General features: G+C 50.6%; 1 protein-coding gene across 1 annotated transcript in view; it reads right to left on the reverse strand.

The window, feature by feature from the left end:
• Positions 1-899: 899 nt before the first annotated feature.
• XPO4 (exportin 4) overlaps positions 900-13,445 on the reverse strand; it is a 67,148-nt gene continuing 54,602 nt past the window's right edge. Inside the window, 5 exon segments of the mRNA XM_006904814.3 lie at positions 900-7,694; positions 9,215-9,307; positions 9,683-9,800; positions 10,303-10,433; positions 11,700-11,818. Of these exon segments, the coding sequence (XP_006904876.1) occupies positions 7,497-7,694; positions 9,215-9,307; positions 9,683-9,800; positions 10,303-10,433; positions 11,700-11,818 (659 nt within the window). The 3' untranslated portion in view covers positions 900-7,496.

Consider the following 13,445-nt stretch of genomic DNA (forward strand, 5'->3'; position numbering starts at 1 on the left):
AGAGCTGCTCGCGTCCGCGCCTCCAAGGCGGCGTTGCAAACTTGGTTTTCACTGGGTCCCCTCAGGCTAGACGCGTTGCGGGAGACCTGCTGTCAAAGTAATGGGGCCTTGTATGGATGGGACTGGAAAAAACTCTGAACCCTGCAGTCATCAGACTCCTCGGTGCGCTCTGCGCCCCACACCACGTGGTTACTGGAAGTGCGGCCGCCCGCACCCTTCATTTGGGGGCTGGCTGCAAAGAATGCGAGACCCGATTGCCGAGCAGACGCCGTCCTCACGCCGAAATAAAGCCAGCGCATAATTATCAGCCAACGCTGTGAAAGTGACCCCCAACGTAGGGCTTTGGCGAGCTGATTTGCTGCCACTCGTCAAAGCTCTCAGCGTCGAGGGCTTTCTTCCACACGTGTTAAGCAACTAGCAAAGTACTGACACAGAACAGGCACTTTAATTAAAAGGAGAGCCCCCTCCCACCCGGGCAGCCACCAAACTGTAAGTGATGTGTTTATTTTCCATTCCCCGAGGCAACCAGCCCATATTACGTTCCCACCTTCCTTCGTTTCCTGTACCAGTTTCATTATCGTGCCCAGTTTTATACATTCCGCTGAAATGCTTTAAATCCTTTCTGGCATAAGTCGAGAATATAAACGAATGGCTCAGCTGCCAAAAAATAACGTTCAGTAGTTCATAAAACAGGTTGACAGCTTTGGGAGTGCCATAATTTCTATTTAAAATACTCTTTCCAGGTCTATAGCAACCCATGCTTTATTTTTACTTTGATCGCTTTGAGCTGATGACAGGTCTATTAAACCAAACATTTCAAAACCAGACTTAGCAAAGGAGCAAGAAAGAAAAAATAGAAAACAAATTAAAATCAATAACATGAACCAAGAAACAAGAAACAACTTTTATGGCAGTATATTTTTACAGAGGTAGTTAGTGTTCCATACATACAAGACTGCCTTGGTTTATAACTTAACAGAAAAGTTTGTTAAAGCAAATTATTTTTGGCTTGAAACAGACCTTTTTAAGCTTTCAAAGTTTCAACCGCTTTCACAGCATGTGAGACCCAAGGGTTACCTTCACCTAACGTGTTATTTTTATAACTGGACTGACCACAGACATCAGGAAGTTCAAAGTTACACCCCCACGAGCAACTCAGCCTTTCACAGTAATACACGAAGATTAAAACTTTCCTGGTGAAACATTTACATTGTAATTTAATGGTTTTTACAAATCATAAAAAATATCAAAGGCAATTTGATTTGTGTTAAAGGGAAAATTATTTGTCACGTTACACTGGACTTGAAAGATATTTTCAAGTCAATTTCAATTCAGGAATTGTTCCTTTTGTGTATTCAGACGTGATTTTTGTTCATCTTGCTATTCTTTGGAAATGGTGCATAAAAGAAATGGGGATTACTCTGGAAAGATCTCTTAAGGCAGGGGTCCCCAAACCACAGACAGTACGGGCCGCAGGAGGTGAGCAGCAGCGAGCAGCGAGGCTTTGTGTTTGCAGCCGCTCCCCAGCGCCAGCATCACCGCCTCAGCTCTGCCTCAGACCCTGAGGCCTTAGATTCTCATAGGAGCACCGGTCCCTGGTGCCAAAAAGGTTAGGGACCACTGTCTTAAGGTAGGATGAATCTAGACTGTTCTCCTTTTTTAAAAAAAATAACTAATTACCTATAATTACAAGAACACAGATCCAGGTGTTTTTCTTCCATTCAAGTGCTTTATCACCAAATTACTCAAATTAACCTCAGTGTATTGCAAAGACGCCCCCTCGAAGTCTAGCCCGTTTTGAGAAGGGGACTAGTAAGATGAAGATCTGATCAAGACCTCCTAAAGCTTCACAATGTGTGTAAAGCCTTTAACTTCACGCAGCAAAGAAACCCGTTTTATTTCTCTGATTTATTTGGTGACGGCTAAGGTACAAAGAATTAGTGATACATGAAACTCACTTTGGAAATAAGGATTTTTTGTTGTTCTAGGAATAACATGAGCACATAATTTTCTCGTTCCTATAGTGAACTCTCCCACACCACCACGGTGGTGGCCAGGGCTACAAGGTCGCATTGGATTAATGTGACGAGATCACGGTGTTCAAAAACCATTGAAGTCCATCAGGTGTTAGACTTTGTGTTAGCACACACCTACCTAATGGAGTGAAACGCGTTCTTAGAATCTCTAAACGTAATGGAATTTATCGAGCATCTACTATTATATTTTAACCATCAGCATATTTTAAATACATGGACAGTCCAGTAGAGTGTTGATTTATGTGCTACAATTCTGACAGTGCGCTGCCACTTAGCGCTGTGTGGAATTTCCGAGCAAAAGATTTTCTCGTTAATTTTACCAAATGTGCCCTCTGCTTCCAGTTAGTTTTAAGAGTAAAATTAACTGCCATTTGAGATTACAAAGAAAGCACGCAACTCAATCTGGAATCCCATGTTTAAAAAAAAAAAAGACAGTCTAATCATCATTCATAAACCACTCAATATAAACTAACTGTATTTTTAGAGATGTCCTTTAAAAAAAACAATACCAGGTTTTTCTATTTGGGACTGTTAAAATCATCTGTGGCTCTCTCAAATGACAGATGATTAGCCTGTGCCCAAAGTCCCACCCTCGATATTTAAAGGGGGGGAAATTAAAACTCAGTATGTGCTCTGCTTAGTCCTCTTAAACTTAATTTTCTTTATCCACCTTTGAAGTGGACTAAAAGCCCAATATAACCTAAGAAATACCATTATAAATCAATGAATATTCAAAGCAAAATCAAATTTAAAATGTTTTCAAAACACATTTTCTTTAAAAAATTAACTTTTCACTACATATGTACAAGATTTAAGTTTAGGTAAAGGGGGAAAGTCTGTCTGACACGCAGCAGAATGGTAATTTTCCAAAAAGAATGACCCAAACCTCTAAAAATATTTACTATAAATATGTCCCAATAATTTAATTAATAATTCTAAAATTATTTGAGACTGTGAGCTGAGACAAAAATAAATATGCTCAATATTACCGAATGTAAACAAAACATTTTCTTTCTGAATCTTGGATAGCGTGTTAGGGCTGGGTGTTCTCCCCGAAGGTAACGCAAATCTGCGCCTACACAGATGTGTCGTGTTCTTTATTTTCAATTGTTTCATGACTGAGTAATGTCCCCGGTGTCAGTCGTCCTATGACAGTAAAAGAAATAGCACCGTTTTAACCAGTTTCATAAAACAGTCTAAATACCCATGAATAAATCGCACACGGACGAAACAAAAATGTAACAAAAATATTTAGTGAAAAGACACACTTAACTCCCATTTATGGATTTAAAAAATACAAATAAAATTTTATCAACTTGATATTCAGAGCTTGTAACTGGCTCGATACATAACCTTGATTTATTTCCTAAAATCGTACTGTAGCATCTATTGAAAAATTAAATGTAACTTTGTATCTTCATTAGCAATGTCAATAGAGATAAATATTAAAACAGTATGCTTGTCCCCGGGTCTCTTAAAAAAACTGAAAAGTCTTAGTGTAAGTTTAAAATTTTAATATTTATAAATTTGAAATGTTTTACACGTGCTGAATGGTGGCAGTGCTGACACGGTATGACAATTAAACCACAAACCCACTACGTGGAGCTTCTTCCTCTGCAGAGCGCCGGGTCACAGCACCAGCATCTGCGATCTGTGGACCGTCACGCGGCAGAGGACACCCCCGGGGCTCCCCTGAGCTCAGCGGCCCGCAGTCTCGGGCTAGGGGAGCACTGAGGCCTGAGAGTGTACACTGCTGGGGAGGCCTGGGGACAAGTGGGGGGCACACCCCAGAGCTGAGGACAGAGACGTGTGCGGCGTGAGCCTCGGGCCGAAGCACACGCCATGCTCCCACTCGCCACCGCGGCATCTCAGACCGGCGCAGTCTCGGCGACTTGGACCAGGCCAGAGGCCAGAAAGCAGGTCCCGGCATCCAGCCCCCTGGGGCAGACGGGCGCCCACTGCTAGCCATCCCCCTTGACCTGAGCCGCAGCTGTTCTTTGGCTCCATAAGTCACGAGCGCCCATGATAATCCATCAGGAATACTCGCCATCTTACATCTAAGTTAGAATGTTTGACGTTCAACTTGAACCGTGGCTCGTGAAATCAATTTGAGCTTGGCAATATTCCGAATTTGGACTTCTTTAATTTTAGAAAATCAATTTTTTAAGAATACGTAAATGCAGAGTTTTCAGAACATAGTTACCAAGTCAGAGAAAATCTGCTTGCATTTTAAAATAATCTAAAACATTACATCCTCAAATCAGCTATGTTGTTTTGTAGAAGAACTTACAGATCCAAATCAGTTACTTGTTCTCTGCTTAAGAAAAAAAAACAAAACCCTAAGAAGTACTGAGGTTCCTTCTGCCTTGACAGTATTTTATTCAGAAAGCAATAATGAAAATTACCCGTCAGACAGCTAATTTAGTAAGGCCTTATGACAACCACCTCTAACGCGAGTGGTGGCCAACAGAAACACGTGAAATCGTAACAGACAAAAACGGTGTCGTAAAGGTCCGACAGACACCGCACACTACCAGGACACTCGGACCTGAAATCCTGCAAGTCGGCAGCTGGTTCCCTTGGATACCTGAGGGGTTCTTACAGGTATTAACAGAAGTGGAAAATACGGTGGGATCAGAAATGCAGACTTGACGTTTTTGGTGAAAGACAGTAAGAACGCTAATGCTGATGGCGGGACTTACAGAGATGCTGCTGCGTTCTGAAATGAAAATTGTGGAGGGAGAAAGTCACAACTGTCTCATCTGAACAGAACAGTGTAATATAGTTAGATACATGGCTTACAATAAAATAGACTAAATTCTTAAGATTAGTGGAAAAAGACTGCAAAGTCTTTTTTACATAAAATGTCATACTTTATACGAGACAAAAAACTCAACGCGGTGATGTTAACATGCTTTCCAACAGATTAGGAGGCAGCAAGGCAGAAGGACCCCAGCGACCGTTGAGAAGGACACCGCCAGGCACTCATCCCCCCTAGCAGCCGCCCACCCAGGAGACCAGGAGAGGGAGCCGAGCCTTTCAGCAGAGCCCAAGCATACAGGTGCAGACGCTGTCACGGGAATACAGATCGTGGAAGTACAAAGTCCATGGTGACTGAGCCTTGGGAAACGAAGAAAAATCAAACAAAGAATGAACTGAAAACCAGAGGTTAATGGTTACTATATATGAACAATGAAAATTTCATAGAACACAATTTTTAAAAAATCGAATATTCAAGTGTCCCTTTAACATGTAAAAAGGGAGCACAAATAACATCTTTGTTTTAAAACTCTTTTGACAAGTTTTAATAGTAAAAATCAACTTACTAGAGTTAAGCCAGTGTTCTGACGCCCTACTGGGCCAAGAGCATTAAAACGAAATCCAAAAAACTGAAAAGCCAATAAACAGAGCTAAAGGTAAAACTGGACAAAATAAAGCGAACCAAAACAGACCCAAACTCAACCGATATCCACACACGAACGGCTGAAGAAGCTAGCTGTTGCAAGAAAGTGGCGTCCCCATTGCCTAAAAACCAGCAGTGGCTTTTTTCCCAGTTTGCCACTAATCAACGTTTGGGTGACATCTTAAGTATTATTTGGTCCAATCTGAAGTTAATCTTGTTTTCATCGAAAGTCGTCTGACGAAGCTGCAGCACTGGAATAGCGCGTGGGCAGATTCAGCAAACGCATTTCCGTCCGCACAGACGTCAGAGATCCAGCTGCCTTTTCGTCCACGACGACATCCCTTTCCTATCTCAACTCATCACGAGCTCATGGCTTCGTCACGGCGCGTGGCCCTACTCAGCCTGCCGTGTCTCAGTGGCCCCGGCCCACAGACGCGCGAGGCTCACGGCTGCCGAGACCGCCCGGGGCTGGGCCCCGAGGACACCGCACGCAAGGCAAACGGCGCTCCCGCTGCGCGCGCCTCCACGGCCTCTCAGGGAGCAAAAGAGGACACCTGGACACACGCGCAGCGTTTCAGCAGCTCTGGGGAGGGACGCCGTTTCCCCCGGCGGCCTGGCTCCACCTCGGTTGTTACTCCGCGGTGGTCGGATCACGAGCATCACCCCCAAGTCGCAGCTCCGGGCTCCATGTCCCCGGTGTGACGCCACGCGCAAGGCGGGTGCCATTCCGAGTCCGTGCGTGCCAGGTGGTGACACCGCAGCCCGAGGGGGGCCAGGCGCACCAGTGTCGCGGCTCGGCAGGCGTGCGCCTGTGGCTGCACACGGCAGTGGCGCTTCCACGTCCTGCGGTTTATAAACTGGCTCTCTCGTCTCCATGATTTAAGGGGACTCGGCAGCAGTGCAAACGTCCTGATCGGGAAAAGCAAACCGGAGGGTCTGAAGTGGGATTCTTTACCTTTTAGACTGAATTTGCCGGGTCCTGTGAGACGAGGAAATCCCCGCTCCAGCGCGATCACTGCCCCGACGCCTGGAGCAGTCTGCGGAAGCATCGCTCCCAGCCTTCCAGAGTTATTGCTTAAGCAAGCCACCAGAGCACAGCGTGCGCCGTGGCCACGCTGGGGGACATTCAGAGTCAGACCACGCACGCGGGAGCCTTCACCCCACTCGCCACCCCCAGGGACGCAATGGGCCGCCGGGCCCACGGTGCCAGCACCGACCAGCTCCGGAGGGTCACGCCGGATTCCTTACCAAGACCAGGCTCTTCCTTTGTACGCTCTCAAAATTAAGGCAATGAAATGGCTACGGTTCCTAAGTTCTTTTTATGGAACAAAACACACACGTATTTTCCTCTGCGAAATCTGGTGGCAGTTTCGCCGGAGACCAGCGCCACACAGAAGCCGCGACACCAGGTGATGTGCCAGCGTGAGCGCGAGTGTGCGCCGGGGCTCCTGAGACCCACCGACGTCCCTTTCCTGCCGGACTCGCCAGGCCAGCAGCGGAGGGAAGCGTGAAAGCACAAGACCACGAGCGCTGTCCACGTCTTTTGCATTGATTCACAACTTTGGGGGTGACACAGGGGAGGAGCCTGTGAAAACGAAGGATCCAGGGCCCGCAGACAGATTCTGACTCTGAGGGTGCAGTCGGGCCCAGCTCCTCGGCGTCACAGGTGGTCTGCGAAGCATGGCCGGGCGCACAGCCACCTAACACTCCGTGACAAAAACTCTAAACTTTGGCTGGCCACCTAACGTTTGATCAGGAGGCAGAGGCACCGGCTCGGCTTTCACGGTGCCACATCTGTTTGCACGAACACGGAATTGCATTCTGAAAACGTCACATCACCACTCAAGCCCTACAGACAGGTGACCCGTGGTGGCTGACACCAGCAGCAGACGCTGGTTCAAGAACGCCCGCTCCTGTCCCGCGCGTTACACATCAAACTGCCAGGCTCTGCAAAACCCCAAGTGGCCAAGGAACCGAGGACAGGACAAGACTCAAGTCACCTCTTAGCAATTCAGTGCACTGTGCAGAAAGGGTCTGAGTCAGGCATAGCGTGGTCTTTATTTTACACAAAGAAGGCCGCCGACATTGGCCATCAGCTCTTCTAGACTCTTCAGGAAGGCCACCTTCTGCTTCCGGTCCAGCGTGGGGGGCGTGCTGCTGGCAGTGAGCGTGTTGAAAGCGTCTGCTAATCTCTGGTAAATGACGGGGTCCTGCTGGCTGGACAGTAAGGTCTCGACCAGTTCCGTGTACTCGGCCTGGCGGGAAGAGATGGTGTACGTGAGAAGCGGTGCCGAGCACCCCGGGCCGGGCACTGAGAGGCAGGGGCCGATGGCCCTCTGACAGCCCAGACTCGCCGGAGTGCACGCTCCTCTAGGCCCTGCTCTGTCACCTGTCATGACCGCCCCACACACAAGCACCGAGAGCACGGGAGACAGCTGCGGCCACGCGCCTGGGGCACGCACCCAGGCCGCCGGGCTCCTGAGCCGTGCGTCACCCTTCCTGCCGCGCTGCCTGCCCTGCGCCTTCGACCCACGTTCCGCGTGTTTGCACCGCATTCTGTGCATAACGCGAGTCGCCAGCTGACTCAGCCGCCTCCCAGAGGTTCCCACAGCTGCTGTGTCCTCACAGCCGTGGGCAGCGGGGCTGTGCTGCGGCCCTTCCTCAGAGCGGGCCGGGCCACCCGAGGGTCTGCATGTGCGGCTTCTCGGCGGCGCCGGGTCCGTAGCTCTGGGACAAGTGCAGGAGGAGCGTGTGCACACCTGTGTGCGTGCGTGCGCATGCATGGCGTGTGCATGGCGTGTGCGTGTGTAGCTCTCCCATTTCCAGTGCCCCCATAACGAAGCCTTCGACAGAGAGGTGGGTGTGGGGCCAGGGAAACTCAGCGGGAGCTTTCAAAGCGGAGCTCTGTCAAGAAAGCTGGCCTGCCGCTATTTCTCGCTAGCTCTTCGGGACATCACCACAGACCAAAACGGTGAAGCCGAACGCTCCCTACATTAGGAAAAGAGAGGAGCAGATGCACCCCCCCAACAGGCATGGAGCCGGAGTGGCTGCCGTAACTGCCCCCGACAGACAGGCCTGTTCACGGGGACAAAAATAAACTGAGCCCACTTCCCTGCTCACAGCAAGGGCCTCGCCTCTAGGCCAACCCAGCAGGACACCACTCCTGCCCACCCTAGGCCCTGCATAGTCACATGTGACTATGCTTCTGCAAAGGCGACCAGGTGGAACAGCTCGCACATGTAGGAACAAGAAGCCCATCTTCCTGGCGAGCAAGCAGAGCCAAACGACAGAGAAAGTCCCCTGACCGCGACGGCACCACCTCGGGAAGTGGCATCACGCGCACCTGCAGCGTGGGGGCACACGGCCCCCAAGTCCTATCTGGTTTTGAAAGAGAAATAAAACCCTGAGCACCAGTCACAGCAAATGCCATGGCCTCTATGCTCCAAACAAAGTCAAGGCTTCTCCTGCCGGTCGCCTGGGCATGCTGGGAAGTGTGTGGAGTGGGTTCCGGGAAACTGAGGCAGGTGGGGACCAACTGTGACTCTTCCCATACACCCGACGGGCACCTGCTCCCCTCCACCCCGCCGGGACGCCCAAGGACGGAAAGCACGCGCCCCCCGTCCTCCCACGCCACGGCTGTGCCAGGGCACAACACGCTCTAGGGCCAAGGACGGTTCACGGCACGGAAGGGAAAACGGATCCCGACGACCCGGCCTCGCCCGTCGGACGCGCACTGCGAACAGGCAGCGCGCCGGGCCGGAGGGACGAGCGGTACCTGATGCAGGCACACCAGCGTGTAGAAGGCCTCGCCGGCCGCGGTCGTCATCTCCGTGTTGTGCTTCTGCAGAACCAGCATGTCAAACACCAGCTGAAAGCACAGGGGACCCCAGTAAGGACACGCAGCCCCCCACGCCACGTTCCGCAAAGACAAAGGGGAGCGTGGTGCCCTTTCTCATCAAACGAATCGGAGAGTCAAGGAAAACGTTTCTCAAGTCCAAGGTCGAGGTGCAGGGTTACTGCTTGCTGTGGTGGCTTCGTCACATCCCCGTGAGAGGCACCACCCACATCAGTTCTCAGGAGCACGAGATGGAGCTGGAGAACTGTCCAGAAGGTGGACCCAAGGGCACGGCAGACACAAGGCGGTCACTTCCTCATCTGAACGAGGTGAGCATCTCATCCGAGGGAGACAAACGTGACCGCCCATCCGAGCAGGGCAGGTGGCCTGGCCGCACGCACTGCCTACCTTCAGAAAGTGTCGCGTCGCCAGGAACAGCGGTGAGTCCGTCTCCTGGGCTTTGGCGCACTGCTCGGCCAGTGGCGTCAGAGCCTCCAGGCACAGCTGGCAAACCTCCGAACTCATCCTGATCACGAGGGTCAAAGAACCAACCGCAGGGGACGCCTGGCTACGACGAAGGGTGCGCCCCCAGGAGGGGGCACAGAGAAGCGAGCGAGTCCGCATGTGGGGGAGGCCCCGGGGCGCAGAGCTGGCCCCAGGGCATCTGGGGGCCGCATGCACACATGTGGGTTCCAGTCACCACACACGTCCAACAGGAGGCCCCATCGCTCTCCACTACGGGATGAGGCAGACGCTCGGCAAGAGCCCAGGGCATTACGAACTGGACACCTGATGAAGGAGCAACTTGGGACCCAGGGCCAGACCCCCTGAGAGCTATGAACAGAGAGTGAGAGGAGACGAGCTAACGACCGCAGGACTAGGGTGGTCACAGGGACGGCAGCTCTTTAGAGAAAGAACACGGAACCACAAAGAAAAACGTGTAAATACAAATTATAAAAACTTTTCTGCAAGTAAGAGCTTGCCCCCCCCCCAGTGACAGGTGACAACGATGCTCGTTTAAAGGATATGAGGTCATTCCCAGTTCCAGCGAGTACATCAGACTTTTAAAGAGATCTTCAGGCAGCTGCGGTATTTTCTCAGGAAAAATCTCACAGATGAATGTAATTAACTTGTAGTATTGATTACAAAGGGTGGGAAACTGAAAAATTAAAGTTAAACGTTTAGGTGCTTATTAGTATGTTCTATTTTCGTTAATGAAATAAAGTAATAACAGACAAGCTTCTACGTGGTTTTTGAAATACATATAAAGATATAGGAAACGTGAAGCCCTAATTAAACGTAAAATTAAGCCACAACAAAGAGAACATGAAGATAACACATAGAAAACATTATCTTCTGAATAGTCAATAAAAGCTACAATCAATTCCTAATAATTTTGTGTTTACCTGGAAAAAGTAAACAAAGCAGCCAAATCTCAAATTATTGAATGGCCTATGAATAAAACCTTGTGCAAACGTGTCTACTTGCGGTCAAGCATGCTGGAAAAACACAAGGGAACCCGGCTGTCCCGATTATGCGCCCCAGACACGCAGCCCTCCGCACTCCCGAACCTGTCCCCCGGTGGACAGCCCTGGACAGCTGAGGTCATAAGCAGGCTGTCTGCAGCTTAACTTCGCTTAAGAAAACACAAGTCTAAACGTTTAATGCTTTATTTGATGGAAAAAAAACAAGAGTCCTGAAGCCAATCGCTACAGAGCTGACTGATGCCCCAGCTTGGGGGCACGTATGGTCAGGGGCTCTGGTCCACTGGAACTCGTGCCCGCTGGGACACTGTCACAAGAGACAAGGTTGGCCGCCGCCCGCTCGGTCTGCCCACTGGCCCCGCGCTGTCTGCGTGCGCGCACAGACACACGCTACCCTCCCCTCTGACCCGCACCTTCTCTGGCATCCGTGAACATGAGCAAGCCAGCTTTATCGCCACCACTGCCCCGGCACTGACCGCTGACACCAAGGCGCACGCAGCCAGAAGGCACGACCCTGAGACGCTGCGTGAGTCCTGGCTTCCCGCCACCGTTTCTACGGGGAGCAACTGTGAACTCCTTCCACCGCGCGACCCTCGGCCTCAGCCAAGGGTCCAGAACCTACCAGAGGGGCGCGTGCGCGCAAACATCTAGCTCGGTTTGGCTGCTTGGTGACCACTGAGAAGGAAATCAAACTGCCAATCCCAGACCCCGGCTCCTAAAGAGCCTCTTTCCTGCCGTAGCTGTATTGTGACTGCAGGACTCGGGCAGGACAGGGCGAGGGCCTGCGCCCCGGGCTGCAGACACACGAGAATGACGGTGACAGCGAGGCACGCGGTCACCTCCGCATGCACTCATCAGCTGAGCCACGCGCACCCTTGCCTGGACTGTCTCTGAGCCTTGAGCACGGACAGTTGAGGTCCACACCCCCTTCCCCCCATTACCTTTAGGAGGTCCTGTGACATCAGGGGCAGGATGAGGTTCACTCCGTACAGGACGACGTCGGCCGCGGAGACGGACCTGCCCGCTGCTCGGCCCGGCTCCTGCCCTCTGAACACCTCGTCTGGCGGGACAGGGACAGTGTGGCTGAGAGGTGGCATTGACGAGCCCGTGAGGCTGGGCCTGCCCCACCCCAGGAAAGTAAGAACTGGCTCGCCCCTGAGCGCTGTGACCCGTGCGGGACGAGACCACAGGTGCCAACTCGCCCTGGGTCGCCTTCTTCATTTCACTATGTAGGGTCCCTGAGTTCTTAACGCGGATGATACTGTGCTTTACATTACGTTTCTACAGTGATGAAAACTAATGCTACTCCACTAAAATGCTGGCCATACTGTGTGTTAAACAACTTCCACGGTAATATCTACTTTATCTTTTAGATGTATAGAAGTTTTCTAAACCAAAAAGGAGTAGGAGGGAAATACAGAAATTAAAATGTTACATAAAAAAGTAGTTTTTTAAAAAAGGTGCCAGTATGACAAAGGGTTCACATCCTTAGTATATAAAGAATGTATATAAATTAATAAGAATTCTAAGACCTTTAAATAGATAAGTGAGGAAAATCCATGAACAAATACGTAACAAAACCCCTAACTCAAGGGAAAACACTGCATTCTATTTATTAATCAAGCCATGCAAATTGTTTTAAAGTTACTACTTCGGATTCATTAAATTAAAAATGGCTTTTAACGACAGCACAGAAACGCTGGTGAGAATGCAGAGTGACGGTTACATGCGGGGGCCCCGAGGGCACCACGTACACTAAGTCAGGGTGTGGTCGAAGGTCAGACGGAGACCTGTCCACAGATGTGACCGCTGCGTCAGTGTTTGTAACAGCAAAGCCGTAAATACTCCCGATGTCCAGTATTATTGACACTGGCTGAATTCCAGTGTGGAAAACCGTTCAGCCATCAAAGTCATAAAAAACGTTAGTGACACGGAAAAGGCCGACAGGACATGAATGAAAAAGGCAGAATATCACATCAAAGAAGCAAAAGGGAGATTGCAAAACGCAAGTCACACGTGATTCTGGACTGCGCCGAACGCGGGAGTCTCCCGTCTCTGTCCTTTGAAACTTCTCTGTTAAGAGTGACCAGTTTTAGAACGATGGGGGAAAAGGTTAAAATGAGCAAAAACGCACTTCCACTTAAAGACCACGTTCAGGCCTAATTCGGAACTTCCCTGCAGGGCTGGATGCGCTGTCTCCCACGGCCGGCGGGTGACAGGAAGCCGGGCCTGGCCTGGCGCTGCCCAGTGGGCCCCTCGAAGACGGGCTCCGGGCAGCAGAGGCTGCGGCCTGGGCTCGTGGGACCAGCTGTCGCCGGCTCTGCTGAGTGAGGCCGCAGACGCCACCCTGGGCCATGCCTCCAACCGCTCGCCCACCTGCTGCTCTGTATTTTTAATTATTTAATTAAAAATAATTAAACCGTCATCGTCCCTGTCATCCACTTTGCTGGCGGAAGCTGCCCTTGCAGCCCCTCCTTCGGCTCTTTCTCCTAAACGTCACCCGTCTGCCCTTTGCTTCCTGCCCCATTGCGCTTCAATCCTGCCTGTTTCAACCTCAGTGTCTTAAAGTTTTGCTGCCGTTTTCACCTTTTTGCTCCTTTATTCTGACCCCTCCCCGGCAGCCCCAGCAGCGCCCTCAGAATGCCACAGGAGCGCAGGCGGCCCGGTGGCTCGGGGCCTCGCTGCTG

This window comes from Pteropus alecto, unplaced genomic scaffold, assembly GCF_000325575.1.
Source record: "Pteropus alecto unplaced genomic scaffold, ASM32557v1 scaffold80, whole genome shotgun sequence".
NCBI classification, from domain to species: Eukaryota; Metazoa; Chordata; class Mammalia; order Chiroptera; family Pteropodidae; genus Pteropus; species Pteropus alecto.